This window comes from Suncus etruscus, chromosome 3 (assembly GCF_024139225.1).
Source record: "Suncus etruscus isolate mSunEtr1 chromosome 3, mSunEtr1.pri.cur, whole genome shotgun sequence".
NCBI lineage: Eukaryota > Metazoa > Chordata > Mammalia > Eulipotyphla > Soricidae > Suncus > Suncus etruscus.
In genome coordinates, this window is record NC_064850.1 from 47236582 (window position 1) to 47258823 (window position 22242).

The window sequence follows — 22242 nt, forward strand, 5'->3', positions numbered from 1 at the left end:
GAACAGTCAAGAATGGACTTTGAGGGGCCGAAGAGATAGCATGGAGGTAAGGTGTTTGCATTGCATGCAGAAGATTGGTGGTTCGAATCCTGGCATCCTATATGGTCCCCAGAGCCTGCCAGGAGCGATTTCTGAGCATAGAGCCAGTAGTAACCCCTGAGCACAGCTAGGTGTGGCCAAAAAAAATAAAAAATAAAGAATGGACTTTGAAAACATTGATGGACTTTGAAAACATTGGTGGAAGGAGGTTGACACTGGGGCTTGGGATTGGTGCTGGAACATTGTATGTCTAAAACTCAACTATAAATATCTTTGCCAATCATGGTGCTTTATATTAAAAAACCTATAAATATTTTATGTTTTAGGGATATAATATTTCCACATCACCCAAGTGCCAATATCACTTCTCCACTATCCCTGGATACCTTCCTTCCACCACCATCATGCTCAATGACTTTAGTTATGTTTGTTTTCATTGGTTGTGATTTATTCTTTTTACTTTGCTTTATAGATCCCATCTACAAGTGAGGTTACCCAGTTTCTGTCTTTCTCTTCCTTATTCTATTCAGGGAAGAATTATTGTACTTTCTTCTTTCCCCAGACATTCTTGAAAATTGTCTTTGAGCATTATATTTTAGTTCTACCTTTGCATTTCATGCAACAGACTAGAGCAGAAAGCTCCTCACGGATCATCCATTAATCAGGAGGATTTTGGAGCTATTGGTGCATGCGAGCATTTTCTCTGTAAGGAAAGTTTCAGGAAGCAATGTTCTCATTGGGGAAAAAAATTGAAATTAGAAATTTCCTAAATCTACATAGACCATATGGAATCTTTTCTTCCATATTCTGTAGTGTAAGAAGATCAAGATATTTTTAAAATAGTGGAGATATTCAGAGATAAATGTATTAAACTCTGAAACTCATGGCAACAAAACAAGAAGCAAACACTGGGTGTTTTTTGTCTCATTTCTTTCTTATTCACTTCTCTCTACCTTTCACCTAACAGAACTTCTCATCTGCTCCTTTAAAGTCATTCTTGGCTTCCTACCCTTCTTTTCCTCCCCCAAAATATTTTCATATATATTTTTTAATATTCAAAGGATGCGTAGTCAATATCCCTTGCTCAGAAGATCCTCTTCCATAATGCTTACATGTCATGATACAAATTGTACTTGAAATTTACCCTTTAAAACAATAGTCACTTTTGTTTGCTGATGAAACAGGATTTTAGAGAATGTGTATGTGTGACTGAACTATTTCAATAGATTTAGGCTCATTGTTTAAAACATAGCAGTCTACATAATCAGTATTTTAAAATTTATGGTTTTGTTCGCATTTGGGGGCAGGAGTTTAGATCACACCCAGCAGTGCTTCAGAGGTCACCTTTCTGGAGAGGGGTGACCCCTAATAGAGCTCAGAGAACTAGAGTGGGTGTTGAGATTGGACTAGGATCCTGCATGAAAGGCAAGTGTCCTCAATCCTGTACTATGTCTCTGGTTGAGACAATTCAGTTTTTTAAACTTCTTCAGAGCACTAGCTCTGTTTAGGGCACTTATGGGGCCTGTTGCAGATGAAAAGCCTAGTGATCCTGCCCCTTGGGAAAAATCTAAGTGGTTCCTGGAGCCCCTTGAGATTTGTGAATGCGTTAAGATGTCCTGTCAAGTGATGGGGATACCCAAATATTTATATTTTCTTTTTAAATCTCTGGGATGAAAGAGGCTAAAATGGAAACTGCATGGGTTGGTGTGGGGCTACACACACAGGAGTCACTGTGTCTGTTGAGTGAAGCAGATGAGTGAAATGGAAATCTTTTCTCACTATGATCTATAAGATCAGCTCTTCACACTTGGCACGAGAGCGCCTTCAAAGAACTTGGAAAGCGAGGTCTGTGCCGACAGTTTTTAAGTTGTAATAGAGAATTCTTCCTTTTAGGTTTTTGCATTTTGCACCCATTTGAATTATGCATGAGCCTGAAATTTAGCTCCAAGTAGGAGGTATCTCAGTGCTCCCCCTGGATGTGAGTATTACATTCTCCCATGCCCAACACAAATTTCCATTCCACAGGGAACAATTTTGTCCCCTCTTGGGGACACCTGGTCTCACCTCTGGTCTCATTATCTTCTTGTAGGAGCAGACTTCAGGTAATAGCACTCACCTGGAAGAGCTTCCCTCTTCCAGCTAATAGTGTAGATCCTATGGGGGTGTCTCCCTCATCACAGCCTCCATTCTCTGTGCAGCACAGATCCTAGGTTTTCCTAGAACTGATGTAATATAACCACCACTAATGTTGCTGTGATCCTCAACTGACCCCAAGATGGTCTGCTGCAGACAGCCCCCTTGAATGCAGACAGCCCTCAGCTGTCTTATGTGTCACATTCCCAAAATTGGGGGTTTGTGGTTGGGTGCAGTTGGCAATTGATGGCACAATGAGAAGTTCCAGGTTCTAGTTCTCATTTCCCTGCCCTCTTCTCCCAACAATCCATTGTTTCTCTGAGTAGATTGTGGTATCCACCAAAATTTTGCTGTGGTTGCTTTTGAGTTGTCATACCCCCAGATATTCAGTAGATGGAGCAAAGGAATGTTTGTTATATTTGTGCAATTGCCTATTTATCTCTGTCTTTATTGTATCTCATTCGCTCTACTTGCAAACCATGATTTTATGCTGGTTATCTCTAGTTTTGTTCCAACTTAAGATTTTCCTTCCAGTTCTCCGCTTTTTTTTTTTTGTTGTTGTTTTGTTTTTGGACCACACCCGGCGGTGCTCAGGAGTTACTCCTGGCTGTCTACTCAGAAATAGCTCCTGGCAGGCACGGGGGACCATATGGGACACCGGGATTCAAACCAATCACCTTTGGTCCAGGATCAGCTGGTTGCAAGGCAAACGCCGCTGTGCTATCTCTCCGGGCCCCAGTTCTCCACTTTTTAATTGCAGTTCAGTTCATTTGTCTTGCAATAAAGTCATAGATTCCTATATCACAGTGTAGGATTTGCTCTGTCTCCAAGCACAAAACTGCTCTTGAGTTGTAACTACCTCCCACTCTGCCTGCAGAGATGCCTCCCCATTTGATGTGCTTGCCAACCTTGAGCACTGCACTCAAGCTCCGACATCCACTTTGTCCTTGCTTCCCCCTCCAGGAACACCCCAGCCACCTCTCACCCTGGCCATACCTGCTCTGCTCCACTAAGTGCCTCAGGAATGAGTGATTTGGGATTGGAGTAGAAGCAGAATTGCAGGATAACTAAGTGTTAATGATCAGGTTGTGTTTTCCTTGAATGAGCATAAAATCACCTAGAATCAGAACAAAGTGCCTATAGACAAGAAGAAAATCTAGATTTCCTCTGTGCTTTTTGAACTACTATGAGTGATCCCAGAAAGTGCTCAAATGGGTGAGCTCCTGCTCTGCATGCAGGAGACCCAGGTTTAATCAAAGTTGCTTGTGTTGCCTCATGAGCACCTCCAGGAACAAGACCCAGACACAGCTCTGGAGTAGCCCCTGGGCACAAAAAGTCATTAATCATGTATCAATAAATAATTTTATTGAATTTATAATGAACCCACTAAAAATTAGGGATTAGTGTGATAGTTTAGTAGGTAAGGTTCTTACTTGCCTGGCATTCCATCAACCTGGGTTTGATTCCCAGCACCACATATACTACGCCAAGCACTGAGTTATTCTTTTTTGGTTTTTGGGTCACACCTGGCGGTGCTCAGGGGTTACTCCTGGCTGTCTGCTCAGAAATAGCTCCTGGCAGGCACGGAGAACCATATGGGACACCGGGATTCGAACCAACCACCTTTGGTCCTGGATCAGCTGCTTGCAAGGCAAACGCCGCTGTGCTATCTCTCCGGGCCCATCACTGAGTTATTCTTAAATGCAGAGCCAAGAATAATTTTTGAGCACAGTAAGTTGTGAACCAAAAGACAAATAAATAAATATAAATAAAGTAAATTTATATGAGTATATCTTGTCAAGAATTTTTTAAGGATTTCAGTCAGGCACCACTTAGTTATGTCTTTTAATTTTATGTTACTTACATGGTTCAATACTTTTTGTTTTGGGGCCATACCTCGCAGTGCTTGGGGGTTACTCCTAGAGTTGCATTCAGGTATTATTTCTGATGAGCTTGTAGGAACATATGGGATGCCAAGGATTGAACTCTGGTGGCCTACATGCAAAGCAAAAGTCTGACCTGCTGTACTATCGCTCCAGCCCCAACACAGTTTAATGCTTTTAAGAACTTAAGCAGCACACAGATGATTGCATTTACTCCAAATTGCAATCTAATATTCAGTTACTAGAATTGGTCAGATGAATATGTGGGGTTTTATCAAAATTCCATAAATTGGGGTATAGAGATAGCACAGGGTTGAAAGGCACTTGCCTTGTATGCTGCTGACCCTGGTTTGATCCACAGTACTAAATATGGTCTTGCAAGCAGTACTGGGAGTGATCCCTGAGCATAGAGCCACCAGGTGTGGTCCCAAAACAAAACTGAATGACCTTTTATTGTTATGTGAACTTTAGAGCCCTTATTTGTATGGTGCATTACAATGTTGGATAAGCTATATAAAAGAAATAAAAAAAACCCAACCCAAATCAGACCAATGGGGCGGTGTTTTAAATGACACCAGATAGGCCATTTGCTGCAATGACAGAAATTAAGAAGCTGTTAGTGAGGAAGTACTTTCGTTTGCAGGCTTACCTCCTATTTAGGCAATTAATGTTACAGAAAATACTTGCCAACTTTTACAAGAAAAGGGTTATTTTAAATCATAGTATTAGTATTTTTTTTGAAATTATTTTTACTGAAATTGTTGCACTTAATTTCGACACCATTATGCTAATGTGTGTGATATTAAGTGGGGGAAATTTTGAACTAAAATAAGCAGTTTAGATTAAGGCGACCTTATGAATATTACATATACTCTCCTGAAAACCAAAGGAAAACATCATGTACTGTTCTGTCAAGATAATGTGATACTCCGTAACCCTTTTAGTTGGGTTTCTTTATTTTAAACCTGGTTGGTAAAGAGAATAATTTGAATTGTTCTTTTTAATAGTACAGTTCAACAGTACAATGAAATGTCAATACTTCAGAAAATGAATTAATGATAATTGTCAGGAATTACAGTCTCGGCAACCTCTGAAATTGGAATGCAAAGTAGACTTCAAATTATTTTTACACTATTAAACAATTTCAGAAATGTTTCAGCTCAACTTCGTACATTTAATGGTGAACTTTTCTAAAGTCATTAGGTACATAAGCATCTGAACATTAAGAAAAGTAAATTACAACCCCATTGTCAAAACGAAAGAGAAAAAACACTGGTCAAATATGAGCCCTATTTCTTTGTTTTATTTCTGGTGAAGAAAATGACTGAATGGCCATTAATTGTTTAGCCTTGCTTCAGGAAAACTATCCCTGTTTTTCTGCCTACACCAGATGCAATGATTATATTGGCTCAAAAAATAGAGTATTATCTAATATTTGAGTAGACTCTTAGTAATTGGGAAACCATATAAAAACTAGACCGAGGTAGAAATGTCTCATCCAGCTTTCACTCACCTGTGATATGTAGGAAATAAAACAGAAATGGTTAACATTAGGGGCCGGAGAGATAGTATAGTGGTAGGGCATTTGCCTTGCATGCAGCTGATCCAGTATAGTCCTGGATTCCATTCTTGGCATCTCATATGGTCTCCTGAGCCTGACAGGAGCGACTTCTGAGCACAGAACCAGGAGTAACTCCTGAGCATGGTTAGGTGTGCCCCTCCCCCAATGAAATGGTTAACATTAAATGCTGACCAGTCCTTGACATTGGATAACAAAGCAAAGATTTCCAACTACAAGAGGAAAGTATGAGTGGGAAGTGGTAGGTGATCTAGAGATAATATTGGGTCATCGGTGGAGGTGAGGCACAAACTGGGCACTTTGGTGCTGATGGGGTATAACTTTGTTCTTCTGGATCAAGGTCAAAGGCAAATAAGAATCAAATAATGGGTTAGAATTATCCTACGTGTTTTGTAAACTCATCTAGATAAATGAAACAACAGAATTAAAATGGAATAATCTTTAAGCTCTTGAGAATCGAATTTTTTAAAAAAAACAAAAGTCAGCTAAGGGTATAGTTTGGGAGTGTAGCCCTTTGTCTCTTTTTTCTTTTTGTTTATTTTCATTTGGGGACCTTACCTGGTAATGTTCAGGGGTCAGTCCTGGCTCTGATTGGGAATTACTCCTGTACTTTATCATCTCTTTGCTAATATTCCATATTGGGAGTTGAGGTCAGAATGGGGGGAATTCATGACTTTTCTCAGGTGGAGGAATTGCTTTGGGCTGTGATGGTCCCCTGGCACCCTTTGTCTTCCCAGAGGCTAGGCACAGGCGTATTTTTCCTTAGGAAAGAGCCTCAGTCAGTGGTCAGGGAGAGAGGGGAAGCAGAGAATGGCCCTTTGCTCCTGTGGCCTTTGTCCCCAGGAAGGACATTTGACAGGGCCTTTGAAAGGAATGACTCAGAAATCCAGTTGGTTCAAACCAAGCAGTTAAACCCTGAGATTTCTAGAAATACTTTATTCCTGAAAACACTGAAAATTCTCTGTGGGCTGTTACTAAGAAACAGTGCTGAGGAGAGGCTGACCTGGGGGAAAAGAAGGGAGGCTTTGAGGAAAAGAGGGTTAAATGAACAATCCTTTCTCACCCTCAGGAGTGCAGGCAAAAATAATGGGCTTGTTTTTTAGTTTGTTTTTATTTTGCTTTGTTTTGTTTTCTTTGAGGGGGAGCACACCTAATTCTGCCCAGGGGATACTCCTGGCTTTATGCTCAGGAATCATTCCTAGTAGGCTTCTGGGTCCATATGGGATTCTGAGGATTGAACCAGCCACATGCAATGCAAGCTTCCTACCCATTATGCTACTGCTCCAGCCTCAAGATAATGTGCTTGTACAGAAATAAATATATAGTAATTAGTAAAGTTATGATTGAAAAAGATGAACCCAGACATTATAAAACACTTTTTTTGTTTTATGCTTGTTTCTTTTTTGGAGGGAGAACACATATAGGGAGGGATGTTTAGGATTTACTCCTGGCTCTGCACTCAGGGATCACTCTTGGTAGGCTTGGGGGAACCATACCTGGTACTGGGGATAAAACCCAGGTCAGCTGTATGCAAGGCAAGCACCCTTCCCACAGTACTATCACTCCAGTTCCCCCAAATCACTTTTAAAGAACTTTCTTTGCACCATTACAGATGAAAAAGTCCTTCAAGGTCTTTTTTGTCCTTTGTTCCTTGCATTACTGTGGTAATGACAGTTTACTTTGATGTGTGTGCAGAGGGAATGCGACTATTTAAAAATCATATAGCTCACCAGGCCTCAGAATGGCTGGGTATGTAACACCCTGAGTCCACAGAGGAAATGCAGCTTCAGGAAGGAGAGACTTCAAAGTTTAAAAGGGACATGATGGCATTGCAGGATGTTTTAGGCACTTGGGTACTTGTGTAGAGACAGTAGCTTGATTCACCTCAGAACAAACCTTACATGTTGCCTCAGGTGGAAAAATAAAATAATATAAATGCAAAACAAAAAGGCTACAAACTACTCAAAACTGTTTGCTCCTCAAGATTTTCAGCAGGGCTGGGGGCCATATAGATACTTAGGCAGTGGAAATCTAATTTCCCTTTTTGGAAGATATTGACTTTTTATATCTTTGCATCTATGCATTTTTTTATTTTACACATCTATCTATATCTATCTATCTATCTATATTTCTATATTTATCTAATCTATATGTATCAGAGTATAAGCTTGCCTTTGTTTTCTTGAATCATATTATTTAGTACAGTCAGAGTAGATAGTTTCGGTAGTGGATTGACTCCTCCTGAATTCTAATAGTCTATTGCCCACTTTTTTTAGGCAATGATTTGGGAGATAATTTGAGGGAAATTTTTCTAAAAGAAATATAAATCAGTTGTTGATAGTGATAAAAATATAGTAAAACAAAGTTGTTTTAATGCAGAGTTTTACCAAAATGATCTAGAATACTGCAAACATTTGTCTTAATCAAGAAAAATAGTTACTTGTATAGATGCAGTAGTTTCAAAACTTATTGTTTCATTTCCTTAACATCAGAAAAATTGAATAGACAGCTTTATCACCATTATAAAAGATAGGAGTGTACTTTACAATGCTATTATTTGATTAATAACATGCCCATTGATATAGATCATTTTCCAAGGTTAGGCTGGTTCTATGTGGTGTCAAACAATATAGGATGATCTATGCTATGTAATCTTTGCTCCTGGGAAATTAGCTGTATTATCTTTACAGAAAAGAAACCCTGGTTATAAAAAAAAAAAGGTTAATTTGCTTGCTTGTGGGTGCATAATATTTGAGGAACAGAGCTGAAAATGGTGACTCCATCCCTCTTTTCTCACTTCTCTATGTCTCCCCCACTTTCTGATTTTTTCCATCCAGTCTTTTGGACCTGGGAAGATGACCAATCTACCTTGGGGACACTAGAGAAATTAGTTAAAAGAACATGTTCCCCAAAGCAGATAAAAAGCTGGCCTCTGACAGAAATTGAAGTCAATTAAAAATAAGAAATTAGAGAGGTGGACAGAGTCAGGCAAGTCCGAGCATTTCTCATTTGCAGGAATTCCTCAATTGTGGGCAAGTACCCAAAGATGTGTGTGTTGTTAGTGCAAGTTGAAAAATCCTGGTGACAAGTAAAACTTCCTTCTCCCAGACTTTCAGCCTTTGTCCAGTTTATCCTATTCTATTTCTATTTAAAATAGAAAGATGACAAGGCTACTTAAAATTCGGATATTGGGTTGGAGCAATAGTACAGTAGGTAGAGCATTTGCCTTGCAAGTAGCAGGCCAGGATATTATCTCCATCATCTTGTATAGTCCTGAGAACCACCAGAAGTTAGTCCTGAGTGCATTCAGGAGTAATCCCCGAGAACCTCTGGGAGTGACTTCAAAACAAAACAAAGTACTAAAATAAAATTAGGATATTTAAATTTTATTCTATGTAGGGGTTTGGGGCTGTAGAAAGACAGTTGTTACAAGTGTTCAGGAAGAAATGTGAAATTCAGGAAGCTTATGGGCATGGGTAGATAGTTCATATTGTCTATAAAGTCAGAAACTAGTATTGACCTCATGTTTCTATTTCTGCTGATCCATGGACACATTAACAAAGACATAGGTGATGAAAATGTTCACTGACGTGTGACCTTCAATAGCAACACCCAATGAAGAAAGCCACACACCCAGATAACCATCCAGAAAGGCTCCGCATGCCTATCATCCTGAGCTCTCTCTATGGCTGATTAGCTGAGAGTGACAATAAAGCCAAGGGGCTGATGTGGAAAGTTGACCAAGTGAAGAAACAGTTATACAATAGAAGACTCTTTTTTGCATAAATCTCCCTGGTAATTAAACTGGTGACAAGAGTAAGAAAGGCTAGCAGGGGTACAGAAAGGCAATACTGGAGGGAGTGTGTGTGTGCTCCTGTTGCTGCTGGTATCACAGTGAACATCCTTCTATCTATGTTAACTTGTGTCAAAGGTTCTGTTAGAAATCAAGTCGCTAATAAGAATTACCATTGTTGGGGCCGGGCGGTGGCGCTAAAGGTAAGGTGCCTGCCTTGCCTGCGCTAGCCTTGGGCGGACCGCGGTTCGATCCCCCGGTGTCCCATATGGTCCCCCAAGCCAGGAGCAACTTCTGAGCACATAGCCAGGAGTAACCCCTGAGCGTTACCGGGTGTGGCCCAAAAACCAAAAAAAAATAAAAAAAAAAGAATTACCATTGTTTCAAAGCATGGAAGCACAATTGATACTCTCAAGGAATGAGATGGGAAATCAGCTCATTCAGTGAACCTGGGGTGAATATAGTCTGTCACCATCTAGTAAGATCACCATTAAGCTAGAAGGACATGTGAACCCTGCCCCATGAAGATGGGCATGTGCTCTACCACCTCAAATATCTCATCTGCGCTATCTCCCCTTTAAAATTATCTCTCCTTTAAAAGGTGACATTGAGGGACTGGAGCAATAGCACAGCAGAGGGGTCCTTTGCCTTGCACATGCCTCCCCAGGTTTGATGCACCTTCAGGCATCCCATAAGGTCCACCAAACATTACCAGGAGTGATTCCTAAGCACAAAGCTATGAATAAATCCTGAATACTTCTGGGTGTAACCCTAAAACCAACAAAAGCAATGGTGACATTGGGACAGTAGTGAAAGATTATGGGGACTTTATTGGTGGTGATAGTAAGAGAGGGTTGTAACAGTAATTGTGCATGGTGATACCATAAATGCCAACACTATTGTCATGACCTAAATGATAATAGATAAAACCAGTATAAAATAAATACATGATGAAAAATCACCGGGGAGTTGGGCCTACAGAGTACATGGAATCCTGCAGTTGTAAGTACTAATTTGTCCAATTTCAAACTGCAGATTTCATACTGTTCAGGAAACTGGGCCTGCAGTGTGAAGTTGGAGCACCTGGTGATGTGCTAGAAAATGGTTGCACTGAGCTCAAGACCATATTAACCAAAACTGTAGGTCCTTGGAGCACATTTTTTAAGCATCTCACAGTAGTGAGACTTGAATATTCTGTAAAAGCTGGTGGAGAAGCAACTGACACTTCTTTTCTGGGCAAAGTTTTCCTTCCAAATGCAGCTCATTCATGACCTCAGCTTAGTTTTGCAAGTTCTTACCTGGACTTTCACTGACCAGAATCTAGGGTTTTTCAGTGTCCCAAGAAGTCTCTACCCAGTGCAGCTGGGGGAACAGAGAAAGCCCACAGACAATGCTGGCTGCTTTCTCATTGGGGCTGGAATAAATTCACTTTTCTTCCTCTTGTCCTTGATTACTTTTCACTTTGGGATATTTGGAGGGGAATTAGGGGCTACACTTGGAGGTGCTAGGGGGTATGCAGTACCTGATTAACTCCAGGCTTCTCAACCCCCATGCTGAGGTTGGCTCCTTGCTTCTCTAAAGTAGAGTCTCAGAGGAGCAGAATTCAGCAACGAGTAATTCATCTCTGACCATCAAAGAGAGTGGGCAGGTCCCAAATGGGAGCAGAATTACCTTTGGGCCAGCTGCCATCAACAAAGCACAGGGCTCCCCATGTCACATGGTTGGCTCATTTCTTCTATTAAATGACCACAGTTTTTCCTTTTATCACTCCTATATTTTTAGACATAGAACCTGATGACTACCAATTGCTCTGGTTCTGATTATATATATATATATATATATATATATATATATATATATATATATATATATATATATATATATATATATGTTTTGAGAGCCTTTAAAAAAATAAAAAGTAGGAAGGACTGAGTGATACTATAGTGGGAAGGATGCATGCAGTCAACCTAGGTTCAGTCCCTGGTGCCACATATGGTCCCCTAACCCCACCAGGATTAATTCTGAGACAGAGCCAGGAATAATCCCCTGAGCATTGCTGGGTATAGCTCCAAAATAAAACAAAAAATCAGAGGGAAATGAATCAGGTGGAGAGGGAAATTATAAAGTAATCTTACTCATCTGTGGGGTATAAGAAAAATAAAAAAGTGTGGTGATGGTATCCAGAGACAATAGAGATGAGGATTAGGAGGGCCAGTCCATGGTAGGAAGCTTGCCACAAAGAAAGGAAAGTGCAGTTAGAGTAGAAAAGGATCTAATATAAAAGGGACATTCATGACACTCCTTTATTAAAAATAGTGCAAACCATAGTGACAAAATAAAGACAGAGAAATGAAAAGAGAGAGGAAGATAGAGAGAAGTAAAATGCCTACTCCAGAGGCAGGTAGGAGAGTATGGATAGGATGGAGAAGGTATCAGAGAGATTGAGAGGGAAACTGAGAACATTGATGGCAGGAAATGTGCACTGATGAAAATTGTTGTACATTGTCTGACTGTAACTTTTTTGTGTGAACAACTTTGTAACTATAGTGTTTAAATAAAAATATAAAGAATAGTGGCAATATTTTAATTATAATAAATAAATAAAATAAAAAGTAGATCAGGGACAGAGAGATGTCAGCAGATAGGGTGCTTGCCTTATACACAGCTGATGTTGGCTCATTCTCTTCTACCACAGATGGGTCCCTTGACGTCCATCAAGAGTGATCCCTGAGTACAGAGCTAGGAGGATGCCCTGAGCACTTGCCAGGCATGGTCACAAAGCTAAATCAAATGCAACTAATAGAATTTAAAAAGTAGATCAGGACTGGAGCATTGGCAGGATCAGGAGACCATATTGCTAGGAGTCAAACCTGGGTTAATCAATGCAAAGCAAATGCCCTACCCACTGTGCTATCATTCTGGGCCTCCCCTGAGTGTTGTTTATTAGCAAATTGTGGTCCCAATGTCTGCATCCCCCTCCACCCACCAACAATAAATAAATCATCCCCCTCTGACTGCCTGTGCTGGTCTCTCTGCCCATGTTCTTTAGGTTGGCGAGTTCCGTGCCCATGCAGCAGAGTGGACAGCCAATGTCACAGCCGAGTTCAAGGAGACCAGGCGGCGACTAAGCGTGGAGATCTATGACAAGTTTCAACGGGCCACATCCATCAAGCGGAAACTCTCAGCTGAGCTGACGGGCAACCACAACCAGGAGTTGACGCCCTGCCGCAGGACCCTGTCAGTGAACCACTTGGCTAGCGAGCGGGACACTTTACCGCCACTCCTCAAAGCTGAGAGCATCTACCTGAATGGGCTGACCCCACACCGTGCTGGGGATGACATTGCAGTCATTGAGAACTTTAAGTAGCCCTGAACTGCAGGAAGGACCTAGGTCAGGACACCTCGCTCTTTCTCACTTGCTGGTAGCATTTTGTTTTATTTTTTTAAACCAACCAACCCAACTTGTGCATGAGCTCCACGTGTGTGTGGGGGGACCCTGTAGCAACACCACCTAGTCATCTGTCCTGGAGGGATCTGGAATCCTGAGCTGGCACACCCTGAACACGCATGGTGAGTGTTAGCTCACAACTCTGGCTGATGCTTTTCTGTGCCCAGACTGTTTTCCCCTCCCAGCCCTTGGGTCCTCCCACATGCCATCAGATCTCCAAAAATGTTTTTCTCTGGGTTTCTGGGGAGATGGTAGCTGCAAGGGATCCTTACAAATTTCAGGGTCAGCCCTAACTGAGCCTTGACATGGACTTTTCACAAATGACAGCATATTTTGTTGCAAGGGGCAGGTGATTCTTAAGAACCTAAGACATTTTCTGTCAGTGCCTTATTTCAGGAAGAATCCAAACCTCTCTCTAGCTAATGTCTGGGCTCTCCTACTCTGCCCTGACCCTAAGGCCATCTCTGTAGTGCTTTCCCCTGCCTGAATGCTCCCCACCCACCACACACACATACGTACGCACACACACACACACACATACACACACACACACACACACACACACACACACACACACACACACACCCTAAGCTCCCTTTTCAATGCCATACCTTGTTGGGATCACATTTTACAAAGACTAAGTAAGTGAGAATGTCTGAAGAGGGAATATAGACATTGAACCAACACTCATAAATCTTATGATAAAAAATAATAATAAAGTTTTATGATAAAGGCACTGCAAAGAAATGAAGAGTGAAGTTCTCCCTCCCCCTGGTGACCCATCTGAGTGTCCTTGTACTTTGGGCACCAGGAATCCATAGAACATCCAGGTGGCCAACTCTGGTTACTCCCAAGCCATTGATTTTTATCCTGGCAGTATTTTGGGCTTTATTGATGACTGATCATTTATTTTAAAAGTGGGAGAAAACCGTCCTTCTATGTCTAAATGATTGGACACAATACATTGTGGGAAATGAGGAAGTGGCTCTCATGTGGAGGTGATTGAAGGTCTTTGGTGTAAAACCAGCTCATAGAAAGACAGTGCAGAAGCACTGAGGAAGAAGAGGGCCTCCCTTTGTTTTCTAATGCAGAAGCTTATCTGATCTTCTCTAATTGACAGGACCAGGGAAAGATGGCATGACATGGAGGGGAGGTAAAGATGGGCCCAGCCTCTCTAGGGGAACCCCATAATCGTGAGTGTGAAAGAGTTGACTGGGGGACCACTGTGATTTTGCACATGGGAAAATTTAGATTGCGGACATCATTTGTTTCTGATGTTTGAGAAGAAGCAGTTACAGCACAATTTAAATCCAGAGAGCATTTCCTTTTATTTTCTTTTTTAAGATAGACAAAGCCTATAAGCCTTTCGAGTTTTATTTTCTATCCTGTAATTCTTTGGAAGTTTCCTGGATCAGAAGAAATTTCAGTGAGGTCACCTGGTAGATGGATTCCTCATTCCTTTATTTTCATATATGATCTGCTGTACATTGTATATATAATTTTTAAAATACAGAAAGAAGATAATTTTCCCTAACTATAATTATAGAACTTATTTCTTGTACCCTGGGGGAGGTGGGCTGGGATCATTTGAATAAGTGGGATTCAGATCTGGGTCTTATAAAATAAACCCAGATCGCTAAAGATCAAGTGAAACAAAAACTTTATAGATGCCTATTTTCCCAAGATTGACACTAGAAATGTAAATATCCACATAACTTGTTGAAGGTACTTTTATAAACTTAAAAAAATTCTAACCAAAATTTTACAAAGATGGGCTCTTTTAGAAAGAAAGCAACACCATTTTCTCAATAACTGTTCTGAAAGTTCTATGGTGGAATGAACCATGTATAAACTGTGAATTGTATTGACAAATAAAGTTTGTAATTAAAGTCAGCAGTTTCGAAATTGCTTGTTTTGACTGAGTGTTTGGAAGGGGTTCTAGCTGAGTATAACTTCAGAACTTTTCACACTGAGGTGTGTGTATGTGTTTGTGTGTGTGTGTGTGTGTACATGTATGTATGTGTGTGTGACCTTCATTCACAATATCCAAGAATTATTTTTGATGATTACTACTTTTATCACCAAATACTTCTGGAATATTCATCTTGATGACAGTTGAGCAAAAGACAATATCCTGAAATTTGTAACTAAAATAAAATATTTGAAATCGTCTATAAAACCAAGGTGTTGCCATGAAATTACAGCAGCTGGTTTTATTTTATGATTTTTTTTAACATTGAGTTGATCTATATGCTGAACACAGCCACCAAAATACCTTTAAAGAGAAAAACCAATATCAATACTGACTTTCCTGACTTTAACACTCAGTAAATATCCTAAAGTCACCTCCCAGGTCATATTTAGGGTGAGAATGTACCTTCATACCAACCAATGCTGCTTTCTCAAGCTTCCTCTGTTTACTTCTTGCAGAGAGAACATTGGTAAAGATTTTTGCTGTCATCAAAAGATTTTGGTGAGTTCATTTTCTCACTCTTTGATCAGGTGTTAGAGCACTTTTGTCCTGAAAGAGCTTTGGAGGGGTGATTTGAGGGGAAAATAACTGAAGTGCTGGATCTCAAAAGTCTCAGACACTGAAACCTAAACCTTCTTGGCTTATATTCTCTCCGAAAGTGATAACTTGGGAGTTCTTTCCATTTCTTACATAATCTATACACTTTGTTCCAGGTTCATTTCACATCTGTCTGTCTTTCTCATCTATAAATAGGAAACATAATTTGCTTCTCAAGTTCTAAGAAGTATGTGACATATGATAGCCTAAATTCCATATTACTCAGCATTAGAAATCAGTGAGATTATTTGATCTTTGAGACTAGAATTCCAACATTCTAAGGAAAGTTTAGTTGGAATGCAGAACAAACAAATGCATTTTAGACACTTGGAATACTGAAATTAACTATGTATGCCTAGTAATGGGTGGTCTAAATCAGTACTTTCTTTTCCCCTTTTATGAAATGTGTTTCTTCAAATAAAATAAAAATATATTTGTGGTTTGCATTCTTTACATGTGAGTATAAATTTTATTTTGTATAAAGTGAATAATACCTCAATTTAAATAACCTTAATACAATTAAAGTTAATATATCATGTTGTTTTCAGTATGGATTTTTCTTAAATTCTCTTTTATAGTTACATTTACTGGCTTGTATTATGCTTAAGTATTGAGTTTATGATGGATCAATATGTTTGTTTTTGAGGGAAACTTATTGCAGTTTTCTTAATACAGAAAAAATTGGGGCCAGAGAAATAGTACAGATGATAAGGATTTGGATTTGATCTCTGATTCTATATGATCCCCTGAGTATTTCCAGAGTTATTCCCAAGTACAGAGCCAGGAGTATCCACTAAAAATTGCCAGGTACAGGCCAAGAACAGAAACAAAGGGGAATACTTTACAAATGTCAAGTTCTTCCTTTATCTCAAAAATCTCTCCCTGTATCTTAAAGATTTTTTCCAGCTTTTGTTTCAATCACCTTCCTAAAGAGTTATCCCAGTAACACCATTTGTTCCTTAAGGCCTAACTTCCTTTAATACTCATGAAACCATGTCTTTGCCAAGTATATATATATATATATATATATATATATATATATATATAATATATATTATATATATATATATATATATATATTGATAGTAAAAGAATAGAGTTTAATAGATCTCAGTGCTGAGGACTATCGAGCCAAAGAGACACAGTAAAGCCTGAGCACACAAGTCAAACTTTTTCTTACACAAAGGCAGTGGGGAGACAAAGCCATGTTCTTAACTCATTGATATATGGTGGTGTTACATAAAAAGGTATTCTTATTTGAATCCATCCCACTGTAAACTTCTCTAGACTCACAGCTCTATTTTTCTTTTACCTGTCATTCATTTCCAGAGCATTTTTGTACTTTGACTGAAAAACTAGTCTTTGCTACTAGACTTGGCTTTTCTTGGAACCCTTGACCACAAGGCTAAGTGCCCCCTTGGCAACTCTGCTTCTCCTCAGAGTCAATAAAGCTCATTGGCTTGACTCTTTCATGGTGTCACCATTTTAGTGAGTGTCACTCTCATCCATCCGGTTAGTCAGGTCTTTGAGATTTCTTCTCTTAAGCCCCACACTGACTAACTTGTGTCCTGACTATGCACAGAGATGTGATCTTAATTCAAACCACATCCCTCCTTCCTTGCTCCAAATTGATTTCCGTCATTTCCTTCTCCTCTGAAGGAAGGTAAGCTGGAATGTCTAGGGTGCAGATCTGATGTTACTTTTACATTTTAATCCACCCTTATTTTCCACTTTTTTAGGAATAAAATCCAAATGACCCTGAATTCTCCATATTGACCTATTTCCCTTACTTCACTTCACCCCTTCCTATCTCATCCATTGTACTCATTGCCTCCCAACTTTATGGCATTTTATTTACATCTCAAAGGATTGTTTATTTATTCTCTTGCTTAGCCTGTTCTTTCTCCATTTAAAACTCAACCCTTTTTACCTAATAAACTTCCTCTCACCCTCAGAACCCAGCTCAGTAGCTCTTTCTTTAATATGACTTCCCTGATCCCAATTGAAGTAATATCATCTATGAAATATCATCTATAAAATCATGGGTATTTTCCCTTCAGTTTTGGGTTAGGTGTTCATTATTTTTTTATTTGATAATAACCTCTTGCCTTCTAGAATGAAATTCACTTATTTTATTCACTTATTTTAGTGTACAATTTTTTAAATTATTTTAGCAGCGATTAAATGAATATTAAGACAAGAATGAAACAATTTAACCACTTAACTATTTTGGCAAAGGGTATCCCAAATTTTCTCAGTTCTACAAACATTTATCTGTCTTATTCCATTGGCTTAGTAGTAAATGATATGCAAATAACAGTTGTTTACCTATAAAATAACAAGCTGGTATTATTTACTCATTATAAGAGGGGGTAAAATCAAAGCTAATTCTTCAACTAGTGAGTTTACTGTCATTACACAAAAACAAAGGCATATTAATTCTCATTTGTCAAGTTTGAGTCATAATAACTATAAAATCTTTTAGATGATAATGAACTATATTTGGAAATAAATTTTAAAAACCATTTGATAATACTATTAAATGAGTGTGATGTATGAGAAAAACCCAAAATATACATCTATTATCCTGGCCAAATAAAAGCCAGCTTTTTCATGCTTAAACAAGTTCATAAGTGGTCTGGGAAGGAATCCATTATTTGGCACATTTTGAACTGTATCCAATAGAAAATATTAGCCACTTACATGGTATAATTTTGACAATAGTTCATAAAATAAACAACGGGTTTAATTCAATTTCTGACTAAATTTTGTAGATGATGTTGCACTTTTGTACTATAGAATTGTGTGTACTTTTATCCAAACACCCTTTAAAAACACTCTTAGGCATTTCAAGTTATTCTCTTTACTTTAGTAGTGTGAAGTAGAACACATTGGATTAAAGCAGTTACAAAGAAGTGAAAGTAGTGAAACTGGCCCATCTATTAGCTGCAATGCAGAAGGAGCAATCAATTATGAAATACAACACAAAACATGGAAACTATAATATGGTTTCTAACTTGATAGGTTTAATAGATTCTAACTTAATGACCTCTTGAATGAAATAATTCTTTGTCATGGGGACATGGTGTGGGTTGTGGTATGTGTGGCAACATCAGTGCTTTCTACCTATTAAATTTTTGTGTATTACTCTCAATTGTGGCCAAACCAAAAATTTCTTCTGATCAAGGCAATATGGGGACAACAGTTGGTCCTACATTAAAACTTGACAAAGAAATAGGTTGTAGTAGGGAGTTCAATTGTGTTAACAAAGGGAAAATACATCTAAAATAAATGAAGCTGAATACTTAGATATGTACAGTTAAGTATTCTCAAACAAGATGTGCTCAGTTATTCTAGATGCTTAGAAGGCTAGCTGGGAATAACATTAAATTGGCTGGGACTAACATTGATGGATAAATTAATAAGAAAAATACCCTACATTTCCCTCCAAGACAAGTGGATCCAATTGCTCTACAGAGAATCTCCTTGATTTGATTTAGATGAATATAATTCAAACCATTGTTGACACTGGCCTGAAACCCTTACCTTGTTTCTCCATGGACAGTCTCTCCAAGAAAGAGACAGGGTAATCACTATAACAATGGCACATGGTTTGCTTGTCCCCATCGTGCTTTACCAAAGTCTGCCTTTGTGAGAAAAGTGGCCCTTTTTCACAGAGATACATGAAAATTCTCCTTGAGCCTTTCCTTCCTTGGTGGGAACCAGCTGTGATGGTGTCCTCACCCTTCAAAATCTAACTGTTCTACATCTAACAAACAATTTCTTTCAGCCTAACAATACTTTGAGTTTCCTTGAAGAAATTTAAAAAATACATTTTCTTTTAATCGGTGAATGTTTTCCTCATGGCAAAGATGAATAATAAAGCTTAACATTTGCAGTTTGATAACTTCTTAAAATCATCTGTGGAACATGACCAGCATCACAATAAAATACTCTAATTTTCTTGAATTATTTTGGCATGGCTGTTCACAGGAAAAATATCTGTTTAATCAGATCCTAATAATTTTCTGCTAATTAAGTGTATCAGTGCCTTCTGCACACTGTGGCAAACATACTGAGGACCAAAGATGTGGAATACTTTTGACATCACTTCAAAACTAGTTAACAAAGTGCTTCTGGGATTTTCTAAATTTTTTTAAATCCACAGCTCTGTTACTAAACCAGATAGATCCAATCTCCAACTAATGTAGTTGAAAAGAATCAAAACTCTCTGTCATAGGTCATTCTTAAGCACCAGCCAGGAGTGATCCCTGAAAACAGCCAGAAATCAAAAACCAAATAAAATAAGCAAAAATTATTTATGTCATATTTCCCCCAAAATATATAGTAAAATATTATCCTCAGTATTTTTGGGACAATGAGAAAAATATTATGTGGTTAATAAAGCATTGACTAGCCAGAAGCATAGTTCATGCCTTGAATATAGTCAACCCAGGTTAGTTTCAGCACCTTGTGGTTTACAGAGCATTGATGTATACAGGCCTGGAGCTTCCCAGCAACACAGGTCTGAGATGCCAGGGTAGAATTTGAAGATATTTAGAGATATGCTCAGTGGTGTTGAGGAGACCATGCGGTACCTAGAAACAAACTAGGGCCAGCCACATGAAAGGCATATGCCTTAACCTTTGTACTGTCTCTCTGGCCTTTGGAACTAATTGTCCTTTGAATCCACTAATTCTGTGAAAGTACACTCACCCTGCTTAAGTATTGGATACACTTTTTCAGTCCTGAAGGTTCTGGATTCTCGAGAGCCATCTCCGTCTCTAGCTGTTGCACATATATTGTCACAGTTATGATTGAAAAGTGAAGTACAAGAGACACAAAGGGGAGGCACCTTGAACTCTCTACACACTCTTCCATACTGACATTTTTCAAATTCTTTCTTATACTTTGTTGCTGATTGTAGATGACCTTTACCAAGATGGTGCTTTTCACAACCCAGGTCTGAAGGAGTCTTGGCAGCAGTCACAGCTCATTGTTTTTACAGAACCACCCCTGTATGCATACCATAAAGATATGCTTTTCATGGGCATACTTACATGTGACCTTGTCAAGTTCAGGTGTGTTAGGAGTTAAAAGTTTACCAGTGAATAAGAGGAATAGTTGACACTGAGGTCAATGCTCAGTAGTTTGGTTCCTGAACCAAGTCCCATACAGTGGTCTTTGCTGAGTGCATACTTGGTATCCTCAAGGATCATACATCAACCTAAGATACTCTTGCCCTTGAGAAGTTACTTCAGTTGTGTTTTTAGTAGTGGGTCAACACTAAGAAGCCATCTGTAGATGAAGGGTGATGAGTGACCTAAGTGGATATCAGGGTCCTGGGCTTAATATGCCCTGATGCCCTTGTAAACGGCCATGTTTGTTACCTTGAAATCACAGAAAATCTTAGTGAGTAGCACATTGGAGATTCTGAGAAGAAGCCAGGCTGATCCAGAGAGTGTTCAACCATTTTAATGAAGATGAGTGACTGATACTTCCAATATGGTCCTTCCAATATGATGTGGTCACTATGCCTGCAAAACATCCACTCCTAAGGAAAATGCCATATTGGGCATCACCATTGATATCTTTTGGGGAAGGATAGATATTCTATGCCAATAGTAAAAGGGACTTTCAAACATGCTGGGCCAGAGCCACTAGTGGATGGTCATACCCTATGGGACTGAGCTAGTCCTGTTATCTCTCATGTATTCAGCTGTTGGCCAGGAGTAGCCCTGCTGAAGGTTGGCCTGGAGCAAACTACAGGATCAAACTCAGATTCTGCAAGCTAGATGCCACTGACCAGCTTTGTACTACGTAGCAGGTAGCTTTGAGGCAGGATCTGCATGATGCATCTCCATGACTCCATAGTTCACTCCTAAAATGTGGACAAGAGGAATCACCACTCACCTACCAACTGTCACCTTGAGTCTTATTTTTGCATAGGTTGCCACTGCCTTATGGGTTAGTGTTCAGGAGACCACTGTCTTTTTCTCCTTGGAAGAAGCACCTGGTCCTAGTTCTGATTCCAAACACATGTGGGCCCTTGCTGTCGATGATAAAGAGCATATTTTGGGGGGCCAGAGCAATGATGCAATGGTAGGGCATTTACCTTGCACACTGCTGACCCAGGACGGTCTGCAGTTCATCCCCCTGTGTCCCATATGGTGTCTTAAGCCAGTAGTAATTTCTGAGTGCATAGCCAGGAGTAACTCCTGAGTGTCACTGGGTGTGGCCAAAAATTAAAAAAAAAAATAGCACATTTTTGACAAAAGGAATAATTTGATGACAAAAACAGAAAGTGAGAAAAATTAACCAGGTATGTTGTGGCTGAAGCTATGGATCTTTGGTTTTTATTCCACTTGCCAACTGTCTCCAAATATTGATTATGATTCAGGCCAAAAAGAATCAGTAGTGGATAAATACAAATCCTCTCACAGTAGAAATAACAGTAAGAGCAAGGTCTTCTCTTTAAATGATTATTAATCATGAAAGAATATATTTACTTTTTCAGAACTGTTTTTAAGTGCATCTGAGTGCTTCCTGGAGTGTTCCTTCTGCTATCAATAATCTTCTCTGTATGCAAATATGTTCGACTTGATATCATTGCCCAGTATCAAGAAAGGAATTGCTTCTCTTTTAGCTAGTTTGGAACCAGGTTATTAGATAAGAAATAAATGAAACATTTCCAGACTGGCCCAGAGCAGAAAAAGTTTTAGAATAGTCCAGGAGTGTTGCTTACCATGAAGGAAATATACAAGGGAGCTTTCGTTTACCTTTTAATGTATTTAAATG

General features: G+C 39.2%; 1 protein-coding gene across 1 annotated transcript in view; it reads left to right on the top strand.

Moving 5' to 3' along the window:
• KCNK2 (potassium two pore domain channel subfamily K member 2) overlaps positions 1 to 13445 on the top strand; it is a 99831-nt gene extending 86386 nt beyond the window's left edge. Inside the window, exon 7 of the mRNA XM_049769532.1 lies at positions 12477 to 13445. Within this exon, the coding sequence (XP_049625489.1) occupies positions 12477 to 12794 (318 nt within the window). The 3' untranslated portion in view covers positions 12795 to 13445. The remainder of the gene's footprint in view (positions 1 to 12476) is intronic.
• The last annotated feature ends 8797 nt before the right edge of the window (positions 13446 to 22242 follow it).